This window comes from Telmatherina bonti, assembly GCF_933228915.1.
Source record: "Telmatherina bonti genome assembly, chromosome: 12".
Lineage (NCBI taxonomy): Eukaryota > Metazoa > Chordata > Actinopteri > Atheriniformes > Telmatherinidae > Telmatherina > Telmatherina bonti.
The window spans coordinates 12,919,962-12,947,927 of NC_136610.1; the positions used below are offsets into that span (position 1 = coordinate 12,919,962).

At 39.5% G+C, this 27,966-nt stretch overlaps 1 protein-coding gene across 1 annotated transcript; it reads left to right on the forward strand.

Annotated features, from left to right (window-relative positions):
* Positions 1–4,418: 4,418 nt before the first annotated feature.
* Positions 4,419–26,078, forward strand: slc49a3 (solute carrier family 49 member 3). Its single transcript, XM_079249858.1, has 10 exons — positions 4,419–4,639; positions 16,234–16,392; positions 17,088–17,304; positions 17,559–17,635; positions 18,406–18,543; positions 19,897–20,013; positions 20,423–20,575; positions 21,639–21,796; positions 23,171–23,274; positions 24,744–26,078. Exons 1-10 carry the CDS (start codon positions 4,484–4,486, stop codon positions 24,908–24,910), a joined length of 1,446 nt encoding a protein of 481 aa, XP_079105984.1. The 5' UTR covers positions 4,419–4,483; the 3' UTR covers positions 24,911–26,078.
* The last annotated feature ends 1,888 nt before the right edge of the window (positions 26,079–27,966 follow it).

Consider the following 27,966-nt stretch of genomic DNA (forward strand, 5'->3'; position numbering starts at 1 on the left):
AGACACGTTTAAGGACTACATACCTGACAACATGGCCGGATTAAAAGTGCACAGGCCCCTGGACCTAGAGTGTTCCAGGGGCCCCGTTCCACACCACGACATTGTAAAAATTGTGAATGATACAATGTGAAACTACATTTCTAATATATTTCAGTAGCAATACATTCGACACTGTGGTGTAACTATCTGCCTTTTATATACATTTTGTTTCATTTCGAAACTACGTGGGCCCCACATGGGCCCTCAATGGGTGTGGGCCCCTGGGCCCGTGCCCATAATGCCCATTGGATAATTCGGCCTTGCCTGACAACACAAATTTACGAAACTGAATTAGAGCTATGGTTCCTCTTTTCTGAGAGTGATGACACTATAATAATGAACTGTACAGAACATTAATTTATTCATATTTACTGATCTTCTCTATACATTTTTAGATAACCATCAGGCTTTATTTGATGACTGGCCTGTAAGTTGTTGATTTGAGGTTTAGATATTATCCAGGCAATGACATAAACAGTTTGAAATTTCTCAAGAAAAATTTTAGTGTATTTCAGAGTATAATTAGTGTATCAATGTACATCATTATATTTTAACAACTTTTTCTAATTCTTCATTAAACATAAAATTTAAATGACTAAACAATTAAATATTGTATACTGAAGTTACAATATGTTTTATAACTAATATTTCATTAACTGAATGAACAGTTGAAGTCATTTTTAAATAAACAACCGTCAAATAAATGACAAGAAAAAACAAATTGTACAAACTTTTCATGCTTAATAATAGAAATATAATTATTTGTTTATGTAAAAAAAATTTAAATAAAGCATGAAAACATGCATAGTAACATATTAATTTATATAAATATCAGACATGAAACAACAATCTGAAGAAAAATATTACATTTAATTTAACAGCGCATTTCAAGACCTCCAAGGGCTTTTCACAACCTTAAAACTACATCAGCAGCAAAACACAAAAGCAATGAAAATTCCAGTATGTGTTTTCTGCTGGAAAGTCAAGCTTTTCGGAGGGCTCTGCAGCTGCTTAATAATGAAAGAGTTGAAAAGTTCCAGTAAGCCACATATTTAAAATTGCAAATAGCAAAAAAAATATTAACATCACAGCCTTTTGATGCATTTAAATCCAAAAAGAGAACACCAGAAGAAAGCATGATGCTTACTGACACATTGGGGGACATTTGTGAAATTCAGAAACTGAAAGAAGTTCATAAAAAGAAATCTCCTATAAGCCATTTGTAACTTTTTGAGATAAGTTTCACTTTTCTTTCACACTTTGGGGAATTAGACACCAAGTAGGAGGAGTGTGGCGTCACGTGCAGCCAGAGAAGCTAAAAAGGAAAGAGCTCTCACTCTGATCTTGCTCACAACTGTAATGCATCCAGGATTTTTTCCTTATATGATGGTTTCAACTCCTTTCTCTCCAGTTTTTGTTCTCTGAGACATTCTTTAAGTGTTTCATCTGTTGAGGTCATCTGACTGACCCCGATGCCCACCAGTCCTCTGCATCCTTTGTGCTCAGCGTAAAGACTAGCTCCGGTCCTGCAGGTTTTCCATGGATCTCTACCCCAGAACACCTGACTCAAATTAATGAGTCATTGTGGAGAGCTCCACTGGCTGTTAGACCCATGTAATGTGAGTCAGATGTGTTGAAGCAGGAATACATTGTAAACCTGCAGGACAGCAGCTCTCGAGAACTGACTGGTATAAAGTCTCTGGAAACTGTGTGAGAGCAGAAACCTGCTGTGCATAGTGAACATCTTCTACAGATTAGGAATTTCCATGAAATAAGGTGGAGGCTAGCATATGGATATGTGTAGAGAAGGACTGGGTTTGTCCCATGTGATGCAGCTGCAATGGCTGTGATAGTGGTAGTCCGATCAGGTAAGTGTCAGAGCCCGGATCCAGTTCTGAGGTGGTTAAATTCCAGTGGATGACTGGGAGAAGTGAAGGATGCCAACTATGGATGTAAAGCTTGGTAGTAACTGCTGTGAGGGTAAATGGGTGGACAGCAAAGGAGTTGAACGGGATCCAAGTCGTGAGAAAAGCAGCAGATAGCAGAGGCAAGATCCAAATCCTTAATCCAGAGAGTAAGCCAGTCTAGAAGCCTGAACAGACAAGCAGGTTATCCAATTCCAAACAGTAGCGCACTTACTGGGACATAATGAGCAAGTTCAGGGTTAGAACCAGGTTGACAGTCCAAATCCACAAACCCAGAAACATTCAGGGGTCAGATACACAAACTCGTGGTATCCAGAGATCAGGGTCACTTCCAAAATGGGCCAGATGGGCTCAACAGACAGGTGCTGCATACAGATGGCTGTAAAGTCACGAACTGGAGGGCAGGTTTGCAGATAATCTGGCAAAGAACCAGAGAAACCTTCTTGCTTATAAGGAGAGAGGAACAAGTAAAGCTGGTTGCTCTGATTAGTGTCTGGTTGCTGTGAGCAGAGGGTCGAAAAGCAACGATGAGCATGGTCAAATAAACCCTGTGCATGGAAAGAATGTGTTAAAATCCCATATCTTGCAAATAGAATAAATAGCAGCAATTCAATAAATACATATGTGGCCAGTTTAAACAAACCTACCAGAAACATCCACTGCATTAAATCATTTCTACACAGTAACATGATCCGTATATAGCTGTTTGAAAAAAATATTCACCACATGTTGATGCACCTCCTAATTTGCTGCCCTACAATTCAATTCAATTCAATTCAATTCAATTCAATTCAATTCAATTCAATTCAATTCAATTCAATTCAATTCAATTCAATTCAGCGTCAAATCACAGCAATGCCATCTCAAGACGCTTTACAGACAGAAAAAAGAAAAAAACATAACGAAAGCCAATTCATAACAGCCTATATTAGGAAACCAATAGATTGAGTTGGGAGGTCCAACTCAATCTCCCATCCTGAGCAAGCACACTGGCGACAGTGGGAAGGAAAAAACTCCCTTGGGTATTGTTAGAGGCTACAACAAAAAAAATGAGCTGAAAAACCTGTTTTTATTATTTATTTATTTCAGACAGTTCAACATTACTTATATTCTTCATGTGCCTACCTATATACACATACCTACACATACACATACACATACAAATACATATATATATACATACGTACTTGCTTACATTCATACATATAGCCTCTAACAATACCCATGTACTCAGTTGACAAGTCTAAAAAGGAGTCGGAAGTATAACTTATTTGCTCCTACCCCTACGCGATGATTAATAATTACACCTAACACTCATCCTGTTTCCCGAACCCATTGTTTTCCACAGAGCATATATATACACATATATACATCCATATAGTGAAGACTGAAGGGGGGGGGGCACACACATGATATAATAAGCATTCTGCTGGCAGTTTAGCAAATCAATTTTAATTTAAAAAACAAAACAAAACAAAACATAATTTATGTTAGTAATAAGTAACTAAGTAATAAATAACCACTAGTGTATGACAAGTTTTATGGGGCCCAAAAGAACTGGGGGCCCTAGGCAACCGCCTGGTTTTCCCTAATGGTAAGTCTGCCCCTGATACAAATATATGCATACGCACACATACACATATGCATACCTATACCCATACACATACATAGACACACACACACACACACACACACACAAACACATACATACTTATTCACGCATGCACATATACACTGTTTTAGGTTGTTTAGCACAATTCAGGGTCAAAAAGAAGCTGGAGCCGATTCCAGCATTTAGCAGGCAAAAGGCAGAGACACCTAGGACAGGTTGCCATCACAGGTTGTCCATCACAGGGCCAACACAGAGAGACAAACAACCATCGATGCTCACACTCACTCCTCGGGAGAATTTAATGACCAGTTCACCTAACATGCACGTCTTGGGACAGTGGAAGGAAGCTGAAGTAGTCAGAGAGAACTCATGCATAACAATGGAAAAACATGCAAACTTTGAATCTCTCTCCAGCCAAGGCTCGAAGCATCGATTGTAACCTACAGTGCAAAGCCAGCAGGTTACAGTTTAAGTTTATTTATTTATTTATTTGTTAAAAAAAGATACAAAGTGTACATTGTCAGACTCAAACTCTAAAGTTTGAGTCTGACAAGGGAAACTGCTTTTTTTTTTTTTTTTTTTTTTTTTTAAAAAGGCGAACAAGTAAGTTAGGCTCTGGTGTGGCGCATCTTACCAGTAGAGGATCTTTGTACAGTACAACGACAGTACCCTGATTGTTGAGGCGTTGTTTTCAGATTTGGTACTAGTTGGCTTCCCGGTGTCAGTTTATGACATAAAAATGAAACTAAAGCTCATCAGAGGATAACCGAATGGATTTAATGTCTGTTATGACGGACACAGTGCATTCTTCGAAGACTTTCCCTGGTCGCGAACAGCAACTTAGTACAATGTTCCGGTTTTCCGTACAGTAGCTGACGTGACTTTCTCAGCAACCTGCGGACTTATCATGGAGACAAGTCAGGAATCACCCCCCGAGATTCAGACTGTTTATGCTGCTGTTTCTGCAGGAAACCCACAGCTGAAGACACTGTTGTATAAAGTTTACAAGAGAAGATGGTTTGTGCTGCTGGTGCTGTGTTTGTTAAACTGCTCCAACGCGACGGTAAGTCTGGAAGTTCAGCAAATCTGGTTTTGTTTCGTCTCTTATCTGCACATTTTCAACCATCTGTAAGTGCTTTTTCTTTTAATCAATAGTCATGAAATCAAAAGATACTGTGACGGTTTATTATTACTTACAGATGTGGCATGGAAGTATTAAAAGAAAAAGGCAAATTAAATCTTAATGTAGATATTACATAGTACAATCTAAATGTACCATTTAGATTGTCATCAAAATGGTACATTTATTACTTAACCACGCAAAAAGTTGTACAACCATTGAAAAGGAAAATTCCTAAATGAAATGCCATTATTATTACAGCATAAAAGCTGAGTTATATGTATTAGTTTGTAAAACGTAACTAAATAAATATGTTGATTAGCATGATATAAGACAAAAAAAAAAAAAAAACACCAACAGCTTGTCACACATTTAGTTTAAATAGTTGAAGATCTGGAAACCTATAAACAGTTTATCACCTAATAATTTATTGGGAACTCTGATTGCAACTTTTATCACATCATCCTTTGTTAAATAAATTCAGATTTGTGGCATAATCCAGTGTTTTTTAATCACTGTGGTGCGGCACATGAGCGTGTTGTAAGATATTGTCAGATGTGCCATGAAAAATGATCCAGTTTCACCTGATCTGTCTAAAAAAAACAGTTCTGTATTCATCCAAACAGGTTTTGCACTGACTTGAGTAGAAATATGAAACTTTTGTGTTAATTTGACTTTTTATTCTGGACATTTTGCCAAAAATGGCTTCCTGTTGTTCATATGGGTTACTGAGGTTTATTTTCTTACATGTTTGGTTTGTGGTGCACCATCATTATACCTTGGCTCCAAAAAAAAGTACCGTACCTTGGCTCAAAAAAAGCTTGAAAAACACAGCTTTAATGAACCATGAGGAGCTTTAACTTCTAGAGAGAATAACACCGACTCAACGAACATCTTTCCACTGGATTTTCATATCTGGCCAAGACATCTGTCCTTGTTGTCTCCTTCCTGGAAGTCGGGTACCACCACTTTGTTTATGACAGCTGATAACATGCAGTTATCCTGACTATAAAAAGGAAACACAACTAACATCTTGTCCCACATGTTCATTCAGCACACAGTCTGTTGTTTAAGGCGAGGATTTGGATTTATGTTTCACCTGATAAGAAAGGACTTCCATAGAAAGGTTAACTCTTCACTTTTTCTAATCATATTCTTGTAAATATGGGCAGGAACTTGTGTGTCTGTTTTGGGTAGATCATGCCGCTTCAGATGTTCATCATTAACTCCTGACCCATCTTTCTGTTTGATGATTCGTGCATCTTATCATCATGTTGTTTTCAAAGGGACATCCTAGCTACAAATGAAGACGTTTCCTGTTACTGACAGCTCGTTTTTCTTTGCATCAACAGTTTTCTGCAGCGAACTTTGCAGGTAGATGACATATGGTTCACCGAATGTTAGCGTGACTTGGGATCACTCCTTGGGGATGGTGTTTTGTAAAGCTGAGTGTGCCTGGAGGCAAGTGTGCAGCCCTCAGTCATGCAAGCTGACCTCCTCCCACGTGTACCTCCAACTCCCGCGGGACTCGTCCTCTCTTTGGGAACTATTGTTCACCGGGAACTGGTGTTCTCCCTAACAAAAGGAGCTCAGCTGGTGGAGCCATTCATGAGGTGGCAAATAGCAGCTGATGAGCCAGTTAGACATCCGTCAGTGTGACATTAATAAGCCCGTAGGGGAGGGATGTGGCTGAACCCTCCTGTTATAAACTGTTATAAAGCAGCTTCAAGTGAAAATTTAAATTTTTATGAACAAGATTTACCCTTCATTTAGGACTTTAGAGCAAGACTACAGACAGATTAATTACAAATTTGTTTGTTCTATTTAAATAATTAGTTTATTTTCATATCAGGAAATGACAAAATGGTTAAAATTGTCAAAAAACCTAAAGTTAAAATAAGGTCATGTTTAGAGACTTGTAACAATTAAAATAGGAAGTATTTGGGATAAATCATGTTTGTTGTCATCAGTCATTTTCATTCTTTATCTTAGAAAAAAATTAGGGTGAAAAAATAAAAAGAATTGTTACATATCAAGGCAAGAAAAATATACATTCCTCTGAAAATATTTAGCTGCTTCACTAAATTTAGTAAAAACTTTTTATCTTATAAAATCGTAGAAAAACTAACACATAAATAAAAGGGTTTTACTATGTTTATTTGGTTCCATAAGCATGGTTTGGTTTGGTTTTGTTAACGAGTTAATTGCAAAATTCAACGATTATTCAAAGCTTGATTAGTGAAAACTAAACGTATTTCTAATATATGAACAAAAGAGCAAAAACTTTTGGTTTAAAATTCCTATTTGTAACAGATAAGATGCTTTTTTATGAGTGTGCCCTTTTTTCCTGTTGTGGGGACGTCGGCAGACACCTGGTCAGGTGGTCTCTACAGCCGTCTGCCTACAGACGACTTAACAAATCAGCAGGTGAAATTGTCTCATGTCGATAGCCGGCTCTTAACTCGAATCAAATTAAAATCATATTGTTGGAAACTTTGTGAAATCAGCACAGGAGTGCCCAAAATCAGTCCTCGAGATCTGCCATCCTGCAACTTTTAGCGGCGACTTTAATCCGACACACCTGAATCAAACGAAAGGCTCGATGACAAGCCTCTGCAGAGCTGGATGACATGCAGAAGAGGAATTCTGCTTTTTGATTCAGGTGTGTTGGAGAAGAGATGCGTGTAAAAGTTGCAGGATGGTAGATCTCGAGGACCGGACTTGGTCACCCCTGCATATGAAATCCACATTGTTGCCACACTGTGTCTCATTAGTCTGCATTATGACCCCGAGATTTTAACTAGGGATGCACCGACCCACGTTTTAGGATTTCCGATCTGATACGGATATAAAAAATGTGAATATCTTCAGATACCAATATTTGCCGATACCAAATGTGTTTATGTGAACATTATTGTGGCTATGTTTATTATTGCTGCTATAACAGTGTAAGATTTCATGAGGCTGTAATAAACTGCCCATTCTTTCTGAAGTTACCTCACCAATACAAATATTATAACATTACAGATCTAACACGTTATATATTGATTTGGCACATGTTACCTAAATATAACTATAAATGTGTGGTTTTGAAACAAAGATCTTGCTTTTAGTGTAACAAAAAATGTCACATTTTAACATTCAAGCCATTTATTTCTTTTAAAACATGTCTGAAGCACGTCATCAAACACATCTGCGTTGGCTTGACTAGTGTGGAATCGGGTATCAGTTGTGGTATCAGTACATTTTTATAAGAGTACACACACTTGGTATTAAGCTGATACTGGTATCGGTATCGGTGTAACCAGCAGTGGTGTAGGTCATTCACACGTCAAGCATCTTAACTTTACAGTGGTTTATCAGGGGTAAATACTTGGAAGGTAGACTGAGTGTAAAGACCCCTGTGGGGTCTGGGGGGAAAAGGGGTGGCGATGCAACTTTTCAGAGACATTTAAGTACATAACTTTACTTACAAACTGCCTAAAGAACAATTCATTAATGCATCTCTGTTCTGTTTAAACAAAAGGCGCAACTTAAAGCTTCCTGTGACACGAGCAAAATGCAATATTCAAGTAAAAAAAACCAAACCAAAAGTTCTGTATCCACAGACAAAGAACACGATGGTATGTGCAGAGCAGACGGATGGCAGTCGTTCGTCTCCAGGCACTGGAACATTTACATATAGATCCTGCAGGCCAGCACATTGCAACACTAAATAAATGACATATTTAGTGTTGCAATGTGTTGCCGGGCGGCTGTAGCTCAGGAAGAAGAGCAGTTGTCCTTCAACTGTTAAGTTGGGGGATCAATTCCAGGCTTCCCCGCGGGGGCCAGCCGCGTATAGTTGGCACGAATGAACGAGCCAATAGGCAGGCGAGGTTGTCTTGCTCATGAATAATTAATATCCTCAAAGCACTAGCAACGCCAGCAACACCAGTAACCTCAAGGTCACGAGTTCAAATCCCTTTTGAAGCATGTCAAATCGGACATTTAAGAGTGGAGGTCATTTTAAGGGTTCAGTATGAACATCAGATTGATAATGGTGGTATGAGTGGTACTGTTCATATATGTACACACATGAAAAATTATATGTATGTATATGTATATACAGTTTCCTTGCTTGTAGAAGTAGGCACTATTATTTTTAATATTATTTGTGCTATCATCATTACTATTATTACTGTATTGAGAAGAAGTTACATGATTAATATTTCTAAGAAGAGTTAGGACAAAATAAATTTGTACTTTCTACCACTTCCTTTTGTATATAAAAATTTAAAATGTAATTGTTAACTTTGGGGGTTTTTTTCATGTACGTCTGTGGTGGAATTATTGGTTTGAATATTTATGACATGTTTGAAATAAATGATCTGATATAATTTTAGTTATTATTGTATGAAACTCTATATTGTATTACCACTTAATGTCGGTGGACATATAACTGGATTGAAAAAAACTTTCCTACCACAAAGTACTTTCACAAAGTTGTTTTTATTTATCAGTGAAATTCTGTGCACATCAGCAGTTTCCTGTGTGGAGGACTTTGTGCGAACTGAGTATGAACAAAGTAATGTAAACATCACACAAATAATTAGGGAAAACATATGGCTCCAAAATATTAATTATAAGTACTTTACAGTGAATAACAGTGTGTGTAAGGGGCAGTTTGTGTGTGTGTGTGCATGTGTGTGTGTAAGAGCAAGTGATAATGAATGAGTGAGAAAAGTTGTGTGTTTTTTCCCCGTCAGAGATCCTGCCTGCATGCCCGATTGCTGCCCTACCGCTTGCCTGCCTGCCCGCCTCTCTGTCCGCCAGGTTTACCTCCCCGCTTGTCTGCCTGCCGACTAACCTATCTTCCGCATCCACCTGGGAAAGAAACCGAAATCAGAAGGAAGCAAATAAAGCATTGTTTGAAACTCCAAGCCGAGTCCGCATATGAATCCCCCGCACTTGACGTCAACCTAACATGGAGGACTTTGTGCTAACTGAGTATGAACAAAGTAATGTAAACATCACACAAATAATTAGGGAAAACATATGGCTCCAAAATATTAATTATAAGTACTTTGCAGTGAATAACAGTGTGTGTAAGGGGCAGAGTTTGTGTGTGTGTGTGCATGTGTGTGTGTAAGAGCAAGTGATAATGAATGAGTGAGAAAAGTTGTAAAGAGGTTACAAAAATGAATATATAAATATCAACATATATTTGAAATAATAAAATAAATGTGTATAAACATGACTTTACAGTAAAAAAAACATTTACAGATATTTACAATGACTATTATTGAATAATGAACGAAGCAAATGGTTTTACAAGAAAGCGTATGTACAGACAACTCTATATATCTAAACATGTTTGTAAAATATGAGAATTTGTTTATGATAAAATAAGTGTATCATACCACATAAAACGTTTTACATGAGCAGAAAACATTTCAATGAGAATAAAATATATACAATTAGATTATTTCCTTTCCTCTGACCATCTCTTTTTCTCAAGGTCATAAAATGGAGACTTCTGGAAGTCTTTCCAAGTCATTTCAGTCTCCATGCCCTGGCCACGATACAAGGCGTGCACTTTGGCGGGGCAGTATATATATTTCCCTGCAACACCAGGAAAGCCTGTGTGGATGTGTGGGCTGTTTGGTCCTTGCTTCAGCTCACTGTGGCAGAACCTGCAAAGTCGGCCAGGCCGCTGGCTTGTCTCAGGCCTCTTCCTCTTCTCTGATCTCTCCTCTGCCCGTTGCTTAGTAGCATCCAGCTCCCTCTGGAAAAAGTCTGTCTGGACAAACTTCTCAAAGGGCATCTTGGGGTCTGAAAGACCCTCAGCAGAAAACAGCTGATGGACCTTCTGGGAACAGTAGAAATAACGGACCGGTCCTTGCTGGTAAAAAAAGTGGACGGAGGATCCATCTGTCTCATAGCGAGACTTGGGCTGTCCACAGGCAAGACAGGTCTTTGTTTGCCTTTTCTTTTGTTCCAGCTGCTGCTGCTGCTGCTGCCTCACCAAGATGCCCTCCACGATCCTCTCTACAGACTAAGAGAAAGAAAAAGAGAAAAAGAGAAATAGCGCCACACCTTCGTAGTGGCCAAAAATGTATTGCATCCGTAGTGGTTTAGGACTACCATAGAGAATGAATGGGAAACGGTTTAGGGGCGTTTAGCTAAACAATTCTCGATGCCCGCGCGGTGCCGAAGTGTCCTAGGGCAAGACACTGAACCCCAAACTGCCCCTGATGTGCCTATCCATGTGTGTTGGATGAGTGTGTGTGTGAATGGGTGAATGTGACAAGTAGTGCAAAGCGCTTTGAGTGGTCTGTATGACTAGAAAAGCACTATAGAAGTACAAGTCCATTTACCATATTTAACATTAACAAGGACATTAAATGACATATTTATTTGTCACATTCTGTGCATGGGATTTGTCTGGTACCAGCTATTTAAAAGGACCAGACTGCTCATCTATATCTTTATAAGGTACATGTGTATTATTGAACAATTATTGGCTTTATTACCCTCACAGCAAGAAGACCGCTGGTTCGAGCCTCGGCTGGGGGGAGGTTCGAACAGTTCACCAGGGTTTCTGTCTAGCTTTTCTACTCCAGCTTCCTCCCGCTATCCAAAGGTAGTTAGGTTGATTGGCTTTTCTAAATTGTCACTAGGAGTGTCTGCGTGAATGGCTGTTTGTCTCTGTGTGCTGGCCCTGTGATGGAGTGGTGACCTGTCCAGGTTGTACCCCGGCTGTAGAGGGGAGTGCGGGCGGTGTGGACCCAAATGCAGAATAGAGGCCAGGGGTGCAGAGTCAAGCAGGTTTTTATTCTTAGCCACAGGAGACTTGGGACACAGGGGGAGTAACTAAACACAATGAACCCACACAGGAGAACAGAAAACTAAGGGTATGAATACACTGAACAAAACGAGACTCACTTATATGGACAGAATTTCTAGGCGCAGCCGAGGTGTTGAGGGGATCCGGCTCGGTGGCCTCAGGATTGGGTCCCTGCTTTTTGCGGATGATGTGGTCCTTTTGGCTTCATCTGGTCGTGATCTCCAGCTCTCACTTGAGCGATTCGCTGCCGAGTGTGAAGAGGCTGGGATGGGAATCAGCACCTCCAAATCTGAGACCATGGTCCTCAGCCGGAATAGGGTGGATTGCCCTCTCCGGGTCGGGAGTCAGGTCCTGCCTCAAGTGGAGGAGTTTAAATATCTCGGGGTCTTGTTCACGAGTGAGGGAAGGATGGAGCATGAGATCGACAGATGGATCGGTGCGGCGTCTGCAGTAATGCGGGCTCTGCGCCGGTCTGTCATGGTGAAGAAGGAGCTGAGCCAGAAGGCAAAGCTCTCGGTTTACCAGTCAATCTACGTTCCTACCCTCACCTATGGTCATGAGCTGTGGGTCGTGACCGAAAGAACGAGATCTCGTATACAGGCGGCTGAAATGAGTTTCCTCCGCAGGGTGGCCGGGCTCACCCTTAGAGATAGGGTGAGGAGCTCAGTCATCCGGGAGGGGCTCAGAGTAGAGCCGCTGCTCCTCCGCATCGAGAGGAACCAGTTGAGGTGGCTCGGGCATCTGGTCAGGATGCCTCCTGGACGCCTCCCTGGTGAGGTGTTCCAGGCACGTCCCTCTGGGAGGAGACCCCGGGGAAGACCCAGGACACACTGGAGGGATTATATCTCTCGGCTGGCCTGGGAACGCCTCGGGATCCCCCCCGCAGAGTTGGCAAATGTGGCTGGGGAGAGGGAAGTCTGGGCTTCCCTGCTTAGGCTGCTGCCCCCGCGACCCGACCCCGGATAAGCGGCACGAAGACGAGACGAGAAAACGAGACTCAGATGACGTGAATGAACTAACAAGAACAGGTGAAACTAGTGAAGAACAAGGCTGAACAGGTAACAAAACACGAGGGAACTAAACAGGAAAAACAACAAAATAAGACCGAAACTAAGACAAAAAAATTCCAAACCTAAACACACATCATGACACCGCCTCTCCTTGGGATAGGCACCAGCTTCCCCACCACCCTTAACTAGACTTAGTGGTTAAGAAAATAAATGAATGAATGTATTGGCTTTATATTATGGTGGCGGCATTAAAAAAAAAAAACAACACGTAATTTATAAATCTGAAACATTTACTTAGGACCGTTCATGTTGTTCGTGTTTTCTTGAAAAGAGACAAGTCTTAGTAAACATGTTACAGATGTCAAGTCCAGAAAATTCAGATTGCTCTAATTTGACCACATGAATGATTCCAGCTGCCTCACATCTGCAACAAACACTGCAGTTTCAGTCAGTTCTGACACCAGAGACAAGCTGGGATTGTAATGAGACAGCAGTGTGATAATGGAATCTGCAAGGTGATTCCTGCTTCCCTCATGTGACAAAAGTGGAAAAGCGAAACGCCTCAGCAGCATTCCTCTCTGCAGGAGACAACACTGGCATTGTTTTGTCTAAATCAGCTCATGAGCTTGCATGAGCTCAGCTGCATAAATTAACTTCCTTTTTCCAGAGAACGGAGTAGTAGCAGCTTTTTTTTACAGTTCAGATCAGACTCTTTGTGCTTCTAACTGCACTCCAGACGCTTGGAAGCAGAAACAAGTGTGCCTCTTTAATCAGAAGTTTCTTCTTGCAGGTATCTGATGTATTTGCCTACCTTTTGTAGGCTCAGAGACTAGGTTTCTCCCTAAACTCTGGGTCGATGCTTGAGGGTTATCTTTCTGCCTCTGCTGCTGTTCTTTCTTCTCCATTTCCACACAGATATATTTGTTAGATTAATTTCATCAAAGCCTACACGCTGCTGGCAACGATGCAAACATATTTAATAGGTGCTATGTTCACTTGGTTGCCATGTTTGTTGAGAAAGCTGGCATTACACACTGAGCTTGATTAGCCTGGCAAGCCAGACTCTCTCGCTGTACCAGTGTGGAGTCTGGAGACTCACTCGCATCAACGGATTTCTAGGGCGGAACAAACAAGCACGGGGTAAACCAATCAGAAAAATGGCAAACGTGACGTCAGTAAAGTGGCAGCCTATAACGTCAGTTCAGTAGATTTAACTCAACAGAAGAAAATAAACACGGCGTGCAGTACAGAAGACATAAACGACCTGTGTTGTTTCTGCTGTAAAAACCTGAGCCTACATGGTGTCATTTTAAACAGCATTTATGGCAAAAAGAATCAAACTCCAAGGCAAAAGGCCAGAGTCTCTTCAGAACCACCAATCAGAGTGGCCGGTTTGTTTGAGATCGATGCAAATCTCCGTGAAGGGGAGGGACACCAGACTGAGTCGCTCTGTATTGATATATAGAGCACTCCAGTCTGGCGTGCCAGGCTAGAGGTTGATAGGAAAGTATTTTATCATTACCAAACAAAAATCTGAAGAAATGTTGAGATTTTTCAACTACAAGTGTATCAAAAATTGGTAAATGTTTTTTAAAACTCACCTTATTCTAGTGGTTTGATTATTGAAAGTGCTTTTTTGGTTATTTGTGTACAACTAAGCTGACAACAGCTTGTTACATCTTCCACCAGAAGCGAGGACTTTGTTCCTGCTCTTGAGGCCACAAGAACCTGTTAAAAAGGAGTTTTTTTCCTTCCCACTGTCGCCAGTGTGCTTACTCAGGATGGGAGATTGAGTTGGAGCCTCCAGCTCAATCTGTTGGTTTCCATATATCGGCTATTATGAATAGTCTTTCATTATGTTTTTTTTCCTGTCTGTAAAGCGTCTTGAGATGGCATTGCCATGATTTGACGCTATATAAACAAAGTTGAATTGAACTGAAAGAACAAGAAAAAATGTAGTTTTCGTCCGGTCAGTTTGTGCTCCATGAGAAGCTTGGTCTGCAACGGGGCGGGGATCACTGCAGGCGGTGATGTCTGTGCTTTTTATGTGCAATGAAGCCGGTTATTTCATGTTTAACAAGAAACTTTGTCCGCGGGAGTGCAGGTTATTCACACAGCTGGGTTGGTATGTTTAAATGCCACATGTTGTAACACTTTTCCTTTTTTCACCAACATAATCAGCTATTTCATTTTAAAAATCCCTTTAACCTGCTTCTGCAAAAATGCAGAAGCGGCAGCAACTGTCCGCTTCATGCTTTTTCATGTTAACCACGCCCACCCCAAACGTCCAACCAATCACACAATACTTACCGAAGCCCAACAAGAAGAAAGTTCTGCCAGTGTCGAAAACTGTCTTCAACCACGAGAACAAAGACGTAATTTTCTTCTAGAGCAGAGGTGTCCAGCTCCGGTCCTCGAGGGCCAGAATCCTGCAGGTTTTCTATGTATCCCTGCTCAGACACACCTGATTCAAATTAATTAGTAGTAGAGCTTAATCAGTTGTGCACGTCATTGGCTGTTTGTTCCATTTAGTGGAAGCTAGATGTGTTGGAACAGGAATACATGGGAAACCTGCAGGACAGCGGCCCTCGAGGACCGACTTTGGACACCCCTGTTCTAGAGGCATCAAGAACAAGAAAAAAGTTTGTTCACCTCGTGGACTATGTAGTGTGCAGAAAACAGTCTGAAGTTGCTGAGTTGGTCGGCTCAAAAAAACTTTAGTTTTACTTCCTTCTTAGTTTCTTTTGAGAAGACGGAAATTTCTGACTGGAGGAGAAACTTCTGCCTCCTGCAGCTTCACAAAGAGCCCTAAAGACCTGATCCGTGTGGTTGGGTGCCAAATCGAGGATTTTAATAGTGCCCTGAAATGAAATGAAATGATTAAATAATGAACAGTCAGATATGAACAACATTGACATTTTCTATTAGAAGCATGTGTGATATTTTAGTGTGTTTTTCTTCAAAATTTTGTAATTTTGCTGAATTAATTTGTGTTGCGGCAAGATGGAAAGAATATTCATATTTCAAATGCTAAGAGGGAAATCACTGTTATCGTTCAGTTTGTGATGCATTGAGCATCGACAAGAAAAAGCACCTTTAAAACCCTGAATTTGGAAACAGTAGACGAATATTTTAAGTCTGGTTTGTGAAACATATGTTTAATATCTTAATAATCGCTATCAAGTTCTATTTGATATCGATACTTAAGAGGCAGATCCAATTCTCAAGTTATAAATATTATTCTCTAGGGATGGTAAAAATCAAATTGAAAATCAGGATTTCTTTGCTTCACAATTTTAAAATCGATTTTTTTGTTTAAAAAAAAAATCGATTTTATATAATTTTTTTGTGAAAAAATATATACTTTTTTCAAATAAATAAAAATAATCCTTGAGAAAATTTTTGTCATTTTTATTGTTTTTTTGTTTTTTTTAATCTTTTTACTTGTCTTCTTAGGCGGTATATATTTTGTACATTTATTTTGTTTTTAATCTACAAAAATCAGCAATATCAAAGAATTGTGAGAATTGCAATTTAAATCGAATTGCGACCCGAAGAATTGGAATCAAATCGGGACAAAAGCATATCGTCACAGCCCGATTATCTTCATGTTTCTCAGATCTGAAGTATGTTTAATTATTAAGAAATTATTATCACAAAATAAGAAAATAAGTCTTCATGTGTGTCTTTTTTTCCAGACTTGGCTTACTTTTGCACCAGTAGCGGACCAGTCTGCCCAGTACCTGAAGGTCAATCTACAGGAGATCAACTGGTTGTCTCTGGTCTACATGGTGGTGGCCATACCATTGAGTTTGGGGACCACGTGGATGCTGGACACCCTCGGTTTACGGTTCACGGTACAAGCAGTACTCTGAAAACTGAGGCGGGAGGGCAGATTTTTGTTGCTGTGCAGCGCGGCCGTCCATCCTTCCGCTTTCTTTTGCTTTTATTTTTATGTTATCGTGAGCATCGTGTCTGACTTCTGAAGTATGAGTGAACAAATGATGGCGTCCTGGTTGAAGTGTAGTAGAGATGTGCAAAACGTTTGCCATTGTTTTTCACGGTTAAAGTTTAATAAAACAAACAGAAATGAGGAAGCACTGTTTTTCATGTTTGTTTCTTAACTAAAAGTACTTTGTAGTGATGGAGGTACTTGGCTGGAAAATCTTTTACAAGGGTACTGTGTTGCTAAGAGGTTGAGAACCGCTGCGCTACGGGACAAGCGTTTCGTGTCTTATCTGTGGAAGGAAGAAGCCGTTCAGGAGAAGATGTTAGGCTGCATCTGGTAAACGAGGTGGAAGCGAAACCAGTAGCAGGAATAATTTACCCAAATCTCATTCACATTTGGTTTAATATGACAATGATGATGCCGATACCTCCAGTCCAAAACAACCCCTGGAGGTTTTTTTTTCTTGCTTTTAGTTTCATCTGTTGAATTTCCATCCGACTGCACATCAGCAACGATGCCTCCTGATCTATAGACGCTCTCTGAGAACAGCTTCAGAAAAGCCTCCTTCTGACCTTTCACCTCTCTGCCGTCCTGACTTCACAGCTGATCCTGGGTTCCTGGCTGAACATGATTGGAGCGCTGCTGCGGCTCTGTGGCACAATGGTGGCTAATGCTTATAGAATCCAATACCCAGTAGTGATGCTGGGTCAGACCTTCGGCGCTCTCGCTCAGCCACTCATCATTTTCACCCCCACCAAGCTGGCGGCTCTGTGGTTCCCCGACCATCAGCGTGCAAAGGCAAACATGATCGCATCCATGTGTAAGAGACTAACAAAAACTTAAGAAGGCAAAAGTTTTCTGCAATATTTATTCAACGAGTCGAGTGTTCAAATTTAAAAAAACATGTTTTATCTGCAAAACATATTTACTTTGTATGGTTTTAATGTTTACTGACCTTGATGTTGTTCAGATGGTAAAACGGGGAACAGAAACTTGCACACTAAGCGTGCCGATTCTAAACTTGGAACAAAAAGCAGAATAATGCTGAATCCCACTTCTGCTTCCCTTCTTCAGCGAATCCCCTGGGTGTCCTCCTCGCCAACATCATCTCTCCCATGATCGGAAAAACATCTAACCAAATCCCTACATTGGTGAGTTGTGTTTAAAATAATACACGTGACCATAGAGCTGGTGATTAAAACTCTCGTAGTAAGACCTTTTAACCTCACGGACAAAGAGCAGACATGTTCAGGTCTCTCATGAGTTTTCATTTCATTTGTTTGGGTGTTTCAAAACATTTTCTCATCAGTTCAACCTGGTGTCAATCATTTAAATGACCAAAACTACAGAAAAATTAGGAAGAATAAGGATTAGGAATTAGGAATACTTTTTTGAGACTTTGTCAAGTTTTTCTTTTATTAACTTGAACAAATAATAACATCCAGCATGTTTTTATATCAATTAAAACCTTCTTATTTGTCATAATTTTATCATTTTAGCACATGGAAAATGTGTAAGTTGTTGACAAGTTTCTCTTTGGCGATGAATTTATTTCCTGCGTGTTAAATGTTACTTTCTTCCACAGCACAGAAACCACAATTCAGTCACATGACTGGTGCATTGACTTCTGCACCACCTCTTTGTTTTATATATAACTTTATTAAACTTTTAATTCTATACAAACTATGTTTTGGAGAATTTTGACTTGCAGAAATTTTAGCAAATATGAGTCAACTGTGGAAACAGAGGGTTGGTTATTAAAGTATATGCCTTGATAACGGATAGCTGGGTGTCTGTCATCCTATTTTCCAAAGTCATCGTGCTGTGACTGCAAAGAAACTAAAAATACCTTCCTGTTTGCAACTGTATGATGGGCTAATGTCCATTTATCAATCTGTTTTTCTAATTTCTCCTCCTCCAGATGCTTGCCTATGCAGTCCCAACGTGCATCATCTGTTTCCTAGCAACAGTGGGGATACGGAGCAGTGAGCCCCCCACAGCGCCGTCAGCCAGCGCCCAGTCCTCTGGATCAGAACCGTTTATACATGGGATCAAGCTGGTAAAACATCACAAAGCAGTAAATAATACAAGCTAGAAACAAATAGAAGATGATTTTACATCATGTGATGGCACTGGAAAAAACAGAGGCTGGGACATCATATCCCCACATTTTATCTGATTAACTATTGATTTAAAGTGATTGGAAACACAGTTTACACAAAAAGAATGACCACTTTAAACAATTACACAAAGGTTTGGCAGCTTGGAGGCAAAACCTAAAGAAATAAAAGGCGCACAATGTCGGAGTTCACACCATGAGAAGGAATAGATAGATAGATAGATAGATAGATAGATAGATAGATAGATAGATAGATAGATAGATAGATAGATAGATAGATAGATAGATAGATATTTAGTATCAGACAGTGTACAACAGAGTATCAGGTGGAGTTTTACCATAAAGGGATGCAGTGGGTCCATTAATTTTTTTATTTGCCTTATTGTTATTTAAATATGTTATTTATCTTCTTTATTGTATTTTACATCACGTTTTTATTTGTACAGTGGCCTTGAGTGTCTGGAAAGGTGCATATAACAAAAAAAAAATTGTTGTTATTATTGTTATTATTATTATTATTATTATTATTATTATTATTATTATGTGACAATTCGATTCAAATTGGATTTTCAATTAAAACTGATATTCATAATAATTACACTTAAGTAACCAAAGGTGCAAATTTCCCAAGTAACTTCATTCTTCTATAAGCTAGAAAGAACTGACAAATTATTTGGGCCAATTTGATTTAAACTGCGACATGTACAAAACTTTTTTTGGTCGTCATTTTTATTAATTTCAATTAGAAAAAAGCAACACAGTAGTCAGACCATCAATCTGCTGCTGTAATGCTCAAGAAGACAAGTAAAAAGATCAATAAAAACAATAAAAATTATTTTAAAAAATGTAAAATGGGTTATTTTAATGAGTTTTTTTAAATGGATTTTTTTTTTTATCATAAATATTGATTTTAAAATTGTGAAACAAAAAATCCAGATTTTTTATTTTTTTCGATTCGATTCCCCACCCCCAATTATTAAGTATTAAAAGGTTAAAAGTATGACTTAAAACATTAAAAGCTTGAGCCTGTAAAAAAAAACAAAAAAAAAAACAAAACAGTTTCACTCTTCATGTCTGTGGTTTGTGCACCTGCACCGGTCAGCTGTCTGACTGTAGCGCGAACCTTTTAAAATGAATAAAATCTGATTGAAATTGTGACATTTCCTCCTAAATTCGCCTTGACAGAGTTTAATGTTGCAGGTGGAGCAGAGACCGTGGACCGGACTACTCAGCCTTAAACGAAACAAAGCAACCTCTCTGACTTTACTTCTCTGTGCTCTGCCTCCTCTGTAGCTACTGAGGAACAAAGCCTACCTCGTGCTGCTGCTGTGCTTCGGCTCGGGCGTCGCTGTCTTCACCTGCTTCACCACGCTGCTGGAGCAGATCCTGTGTGTGCAGGGGTATGCCAACGTGAGTACACAGCAGGGTAGAGGGAGACAACACGATGAGTTCTACCCCTTTATTGTCAACTCGCCTCAAGCCACTTCTGGCCTTTTGTTTATTTCATTTCTTTATATATAATTGATTTATCTTGTTCACTTATTTTCTCCCTTTCACTCTTAATTATGTCTTTATTATTGTAAAATTAATTTATCCTTATTTATACATTGTCTTTTAATAGTTTATCTTTTATTTTATTCTGGTTATTTTTTCTTACCTTTTTCTTTCCTGTGTTTTTTTTTTTTTTCTCTTGTCTTTTTTTCTTTTTATGCAGCTTAATAAATTCAGACATTTGGGAGTTAAAGCAGTTGCATTGTGATTAATTATTCTGCCTGATGTAGGAAGAAATTTTCACACCAAGCAAATCTGACCTCCGCAGGACTTCGCCGGCTTGTGTGGCGCTCTCTTCATCGTGTTCGGCGTCGTCGGCGCCGGCGCTCTGGGCGTCTACGTCGACAAGACAAAGAACTTCACAGAAGCGGTGAAGATCAACATGAGCATCACCGCTCTGGCCTGCATCGCCTTCTCAGTGGTGAGAGCTTTAGAAACAGCTGTGGGAAGGACGGCCGAGCTGGAACAGCGTCTGATCAAAAAGTCCACTCACCCAACACTTTGTCGGGATAAGCCCACTAATACTGCAGAAGCTTTTTTTTTTTCTTAAAACAGCCGTTGATCTGGAAGAAATAAGATTAAATCACATCTTTTTTGCAGATTTTTCAACTGTTTATAATGTAAACGGCTCATACCCCCATCAAATCCAGTCCTAAATGCTCCTAAAGGAGAGAGAGGAGCAGCTGCTTTATCTTGAATCACATCACGCTTTCAACTGAATTACTGAATTTGATCATGCGCCGATGACAGAAGTCATAAAAACAAGTGTTGGCTGCAACAACAACACAGCAGATAGATAATGGAGCTAATGATAGGCGCAAAGAATCAAGGATGTAAACTCGTCTGGAAAGTCAGGCTGATATGAAGCAGCTCCAACCAGACCAGATACACCCTCCCAGCTCTCCCAATAGCAAGATCTATACAGCTGTTTCCCTTCACAGTGTTTTTTTTCTTTCTTTTTTACATTGTTTTCCCTATTTCTGAATAAAACTCCTGAGAAAATTCAAGAGATCAGCAGTTTCAGAAACACTCGCATCAGCTCCTGCGCCAGCAGTCCTTCAGGTGTCAAAGTTTAAAGAAAGTTATTATCACAAGGCTGGTGGTTTTCCTTCAGAGAAAGTAGAGAAAAAAGGGAAGCGGAGAGGTGAAAGAGCAACTTTCAGTCAGAAACAGGCCACGTTAATAAAAAAAAAAAAAAAAAATTTAAAAAAAAACACCAAATGCATGAAAGTGTGTTCAGAAAGACCTGACAGCGGGAGCATCAGTGAAGCAGAGAAGATGAATTTATTGTGTTGTGGAAAAAAGTCGGTCAGTGAGGAGTCTGGTTTTTTTTTGTGTTTGATGTCTTTTATTTTTTTTTGGAAATCAAGATAAAAAAAAACAAAAAAACAAAATAGAAAGCTTTTCCTGACAAATCTATTTTACATTTAAGAGTTCAGTTCACCTGCTTTTATATTTTCTTTTACCTGTTCATTGCTTCTCAGGTGTCCCAGATGCCACAGCAGAAAGTCGCTATTGCCACCGTCAGCTCCCTCTTCGGTCTATTCGGTTTCTCCATCTTCCCGGTGGTCATGGAGCTCTGCGTGGAGTGTTCATATCCTGTCGGAGAGGCCACGTCTGCCGGGCTCATCTTCATATCAGGGTATGATTGACACACTGAGTGACCGGATCAAGTCATTTTAAAAATGTCACGTCTCATGCAGCAGATTTTATTGCAGAAACTGAGTTCAAGTTCCACACTAGCAGGTCACCGAGGTGCTTTTTACCAGGGTACTGTGTGTTTTTGAAGTTTCAGTGTGTGTGCTGTAGGATCGACCCAGAGATATCAGTAACTTCCATCGTCTGATCACAGAGAAGATGTCAGGATGCAGGTCCACATACAGACCCAGAACGTCATGCAGACTGCATTAGTTATTGTTCCAGCTTCACACCTTTTCTCTGCATCACAAAAACTAACTTTGTTGAGCTCAAAAATTTAATCAAATCTGTTCTTACAGATCTTACGGTCTTTCAAATCCATCTTTAAAATGCCACAAATTAAAAACCTTGGAAGATTTATTGAGGCCGTCGGACTGCATACAGAATGCTATTTATTATGGGTTTCATGCCTTGTGCTTTGGTTTGGTGAGGTTGGGCAGTTGGGTAGAAATTGCTGAGTTTTAGAGGCACCGTATCAGGAATTCTCAATCCTGGTCCTTGAGGGCCGGTGTCCTGCAGGCTTTCCAAGTGTCCCTGATAGAACACACCAGAGCTTGTCTGAGTCTGAGTCAGGTGTGTTCCAGCAAAAGCATCTGGAAAACCTACGGGACACCTCTCTTGAGGACCTGGACTGAGGATCCATGAACTAAATTGTTCTAACTATAAGCAAGTAGGCAGCATGGTGGTACAGTGGTTAGCACTGTGGCCTCACAGCAAGAAGGTCACTGTTTCGATCCTTGGCTGGGGAGGTGTTTGGTCAGTGGCCTTTCTGTGTGGAGTTTGCATGTTCTCCCCATGTCTGCGTGGGTTCTGTCTGGGTACTCCGGCTTCCTCCCACCATCCAAAGACATGAATGTTAGGTTAATTGGTTACTTGCCCATAGGAGTGAGTGTGAGTGGTTGTTCGTCTCTGTGTGGCCCTGCGATGGACTGGCGAGCTGTCCAGGGTGGGATAGGCTCCAGCTTCCCCTCAACCCTGAATTGGATTAAGCGGTTCAGAAAATGAATGTAGAAGTAGTAGTAGAGGAAACATTATATTAATAGTCAAGTAGGAAATTCATCTCACTTCACTGTTTTTTATATGAACTTTGTGGGACAGTGTTCACTACCATCAGTTACACATTAGATGATGGGAAAAGGAGCAAAAAAGTAGCAGAACTTGTTGCTCTTCAGGTCACATTTCTTCCCGTTTGTGGTGTTTATGGTACGTTTCACTTTTTCTCCTCTGTTTGATATTTGAAATAAATACAGACTAGTTTCTTTTTGTGATGTGTTCAGGTGCAGTTTGTTGTTTGATCACGAATGTTTCTGTCTTCCAGGCAGATTCAGTCGGTCCTCTACATCATCCTCCTTCAGGCTTTAACCAAACCGCTGGCGTACTCATCTCGGTCCACCTGCGGGGACACTGTCCTGGGCTGGAGAGGTGGGTCACATGATGTCAGACCACCATCTGAGATTAGATTCTCACTTTATTTGTTTAATTCATCTGAGTGTCATTTAATCATTTATATGATAGGTAATATTAGTAATAAATCCATCTACATAAAATCAATGCATAATACAATAAACTGACTGGTTGATAACTTCCCTAGTCTGTAAATAAGTAGATCTGAGGGTAAAGGTTCTGACAAAATCACCACTTGTTGTTGCATTGGCCCAAAGAAACAGAGAATTCCCCCTGCTAGGGTTTGAGTCGATGCTGAAATAAAATCTTTATATTGAGATTAAAGATAAAAGATTAAAAAGCACTAATCTTAGTTTCACCAGCAGCTGAATCATAAACTTCTGGACAGAGACCAGAACCAGAACCTGTGAACATGTAGATACTTCACATTTACCCATCACCCCCTGACATTTGATGCAAAGCTTCAGTCATCTTCTTCATTCGCCTTCACATCAAAACGTGTAGGCTGGGGCTACTCAATTAGATATTCAGGTGGGACAGATTTTCAAATAAAAAAAGTGATCAGAGCCAGTACATAAAGTAAGATAAAATAAATCAGTCAAAATGAATAAATAAATAAAAAGATACATTTAAATTTTAAAAAGTAAGTAATTTATTCATTTTTCTATTTTAAATTCAGTCCCACATGACAAGGGCAAATGCACAAAATAAAATAATGAAAATTCCAGTCAGAACCTCCTAACTTTTAACATTAAAAGATCATATCAAAGTAAACTTCTCGATGTGGTGCCTCTTCACATTATAATCTTTAAACACCACCACACACTCATTGCATGTTAAACACATCGGTTTGGCGCTCGAATGTGACGGCAAAATACAATACAAATACTTATCAGTTCAGAGGTTAAATCTGCTGTTTTCTTTGCTAATTTTTCGTTTTGGGATAGAGCAACATGCTAGCTAGCGCTACTCTTACAACTTCAAAACATAACAACACGCGCTGGGGTTCATGTTGCTAGGCAATCAAGTGTTGCATTCAATGTCTGCACGACTGTAGGATTGTAGGCTACTTAATCAGCGTAGGAATGACTGAAGGTTCTTGATTAATATCTTTATTCTTTTATATAAGCTGGGCCACATAGTAGTTGGTTCATGGCGGCATGTGGCCTGCGGGCCGCCATTTGAAGGGGCCTGGTGTAGGCTGTCTGCACACACACCTGCTGAACTTTTTTTAAAATCCAGTTTATGCATATTAAACAGCTCAGACGAAGTAAAAAATGCTGAACACAGCAAAGAAGTGAAGAAGAAACAGGGTTAAATGACTGACTAAAAGTAACCAGGAATCCACGGTAGCTGAGGGTGACAAGAGAGAGTGGGGACCTCTGGTGGAACAAGTGGAAGCAGGAAAAATCCAACCAAAAACAACAACACATTTTCCTGCTGATCATCTTATCACGTGTGTAACTCCGCGCTGTTCTTGTTCTTAGTGCCCATGATGGTGATGGCAGGGCTGTGCGCTTTCTTCACCTGTTGCTTCGTCATTTTCTTCCACACCAGCTACAGACGCCTGGAGGCTGAAAAGGAAGCGGATTTTATTGCCAAACAACACCGCGATAGAACCGCCAGCGATCACGCTCCAAGTCTTGAAACCTGAAGCTGCTGTTTTATTCGTTTAAACCACGACATTCCTGGGCGCTTTGAATCTTTCCTACAATATTTGGACCAAAACCGCACAATGCTCATGGTTGTTTTACCAGGAAATGTTATCCTGTAAAATGTAATTAATTTGATTTTCTTAACCATTTAGTCCAATTCAGGGTCACAGGTAGTTGGATCATATCCCAGCAATCATCTGCACATTGCCAGTCCATCATAGGACCACTGTAAATGTTATCAGTTTATTTACGCCCATTTTAAATATGTGCAATAATTCAAATCATTGCAAGTTCTAGTTTGTGGAAAGTTATTTAAAATAAACAGTGGGTTTAAACTAAAAAGCAAAATGCAACTCAGCTATCTGACATATAAGTGACCTCCGCAACCATTAAACCAGCAGCAGCCTGTTACTGAAGGACTCCCTCCTGAAACCATCACCATCAGCAGGAACTCTGGATGCACAGGAAGCAAAATATATGCACTGAATTTAAGATTAGCTGGCTTCACTGAGCTCTCATTAGGCTATGAGGCACATCAGACCTAAACATTTATATCTGGTTTCACAAAAAAAAACAGCATCCAGGAACATAATTCATAAATGTGTTAAACTGGGAAGATTTAGGAGATCAGCACTGGTGCTTGCTGGAGAGCACGTGCTTGGTCACACCTTGCAGATTGTTGACGTAAAATGCAACGCAATGATCCTTAACAAGGTATGGAAAAATAAATATATACCATTGTTCCATTGTTTTGTTTAGTTTTTTTGTTTGTTTTTAAAAAGCTCCTTATTGGTTCATACAAATGACAAATGTCTTCTCAATGATTGCTGGTAAGACTTGCAGACTGAGACAGTGTGGGTTTTGTGCAATAAAGGGAATAAACTACTAGAATGACTGATGCCAAATAACCTGTTTTACACTGCAAACATGTTATATCTGATGGCTTCTTGTATTATTAGTATAAAAATGTAGTTGTTGCTTTTTGAGTCAGCTGTTATGTAAACAAAAGTCCTCATTGTCTAAAAAGTATGCTTACCTCAGAATGTGAGAGAATATTTCAGTTCCACCACAGCTGGAATGAAAAAAGGTCAGTTCTAAAAATCCTTTTTGTTGTATTGTGATTCTGGTGATTAAAACTAAATAATTTTACATTAAGGTTTTGGCCAGTATAATTATGGTCCTTGAATTGTGTCAAATGACTGCAGAGCAGATTTTTCATACTGTAATAAATGTAATTTACAAATAAAATATAAATTACTTGTTCATGTTTCTTCATATCGGTGGCATCTGCAATAGATTTATTGATATTGATAGATAAATTAGCAGCATATTGATTATAGCTTTTGTAATATCGGTGGAGATTTTCTGTCATCCAGGTCAGGGTCAGTGGCGGTCCTAGCTTGTTTAACGCCCTGGGCAAACAGCCTTCTCACCCCCCCACCCCCATCCCATTTGTGCCCTGCTATTGTTATTGTACATTAGACATTAGTAAATAGATCAAGGCACTGATTTTTATAATTATTATTAAATGTTTTCATCTAAACAACTAGTTCATGGTGAAACTAATAAAATAAAGACAGTAGTTTTAGTCACACACTGCCTTAATCAGTGAATGAATAAGCAGTGACAACATAGCTAATATACTTTTAGCTACTATTAGCAAGCAGCTAATGAACACTTGATTATACATCAAGCTGTAACAGTTTCATTGCATGTATTGTACTCAGCATAATTAAAACCTAAATCTTTACTTCTATTCCTGACCAGGGCGCCTGGTGGGTATTTTACTTTTTATTTTCCATCTTCATGCAATACTTGACTCAACCAACAACCTTGTGGCGCTAATTTAATCTTTAATGTGTCTTTTGCATTATTTTATTTTATTTTCATTTGATAGGGACGAGTATGCTCCATTAATGATGGCACATACTGCAGCATTTTAGCCAAGGCTAATTTTCAATGCCCATCCCTAGTTGGGCTTTTACACAATAAGAAAGTATACACAATTTACATTGCATCGCGAAATTAAAAGTTACACGTATGTGCCTTTATATATACATACAAAATACAAATAGGTATATATACATCATCATTAATGGACTACGTGTTTTACATGTTGCAACGAGAAAAGCTTTAACATCACAACTAGTTTCAGTTTTAAAAATAAGACAAGCTAGTATAATGTATAAAACCAAAACTTTATTGAAAACTATGAGGAATCATTTTGTGACCTGCTGTCTGAGAACCCCTTACCTCCTCCACTTCGCGCTTCTTCCAACTACTGCTGATGCGAAGCAACTTTCTCTGTAGTGGCAGGTGAGATGTCTCCCACCACAGAAAAGGCAGCGTATATCCCCATAATTTGACATGGAAATTAAATATTTTCTTTTTCAATCCTGCCACCCCTTGGTGATTGTCACCCTGGGAAGTTTCCCATGTCAAAAATAACCATTGGTCAGGGTTATCCAAAAGGCTAGAATCAAGGCACTTGGACTTCTATTTTTTGGTTCTTGAAGAAATTTTTATCTCTCAGCTAAAAGGCTTCTTATAATCTAAACACTTGGTGAGGGGTTCATTTAAGGAAGCACAACTGAACATCGTCAGATTTACAAATCTGACAGCTACAGATAAACAACTAATTCAGCATCCATCTTGAATCCTTTTTCTTCTCTGAGCTCTCTGCAGTAAATAAAAGTCAGTCTGATGTTGACTCAAGTCTATTGACTTAGCTGTAATGCGATGCAGCGTCCCAGAAGGAAAGGCTGTGAAATGCCATTTTAAAAGCCTCAGGATGTTGCCAGGCAACAACTACTCCATGAGTGTGTGCAATAAATTTGTTTCCAACTCATTTTAATTGCAGAATTTTATGGTCAGAAAGTTAAAATATTTCTACTTTAAGAGTTGTTAAGGTGACATGGAGTCATTGATTCACTTGACCAATTTTTGGTCCATCAAGCATCAGCTTCAAGGTGTTTTACCCATCTGATCAACGATGCTGTGGTCACATCTCTTACAATTAGCTTTTCTAATGGTTTGCAGCTACAGCAGACCAGAT

Coding starts and splice junctions, on each gene's coding strand:
- slc49a3 (XM_079249858.1), top strand. CDS start 4,484: ATGGAGACAAGTCAGGAATCACCCCCCGAGATTCAGACTGTTTATGCT. Junction 18,544..19,896: donor TTATACATGGGATCAAGCTG/GTAAAACATCAC, acceptor CCTCCTCTGTAG/CTACTGAGGAACAAAGCCTA. Junction 20,014..20,422: donor GTGTGCAGGGGTATGCCAAC/GTGAGTACACAG, acceptor TGACCTCCGCAG/GACTTCGCCGGCTTGTGTGG.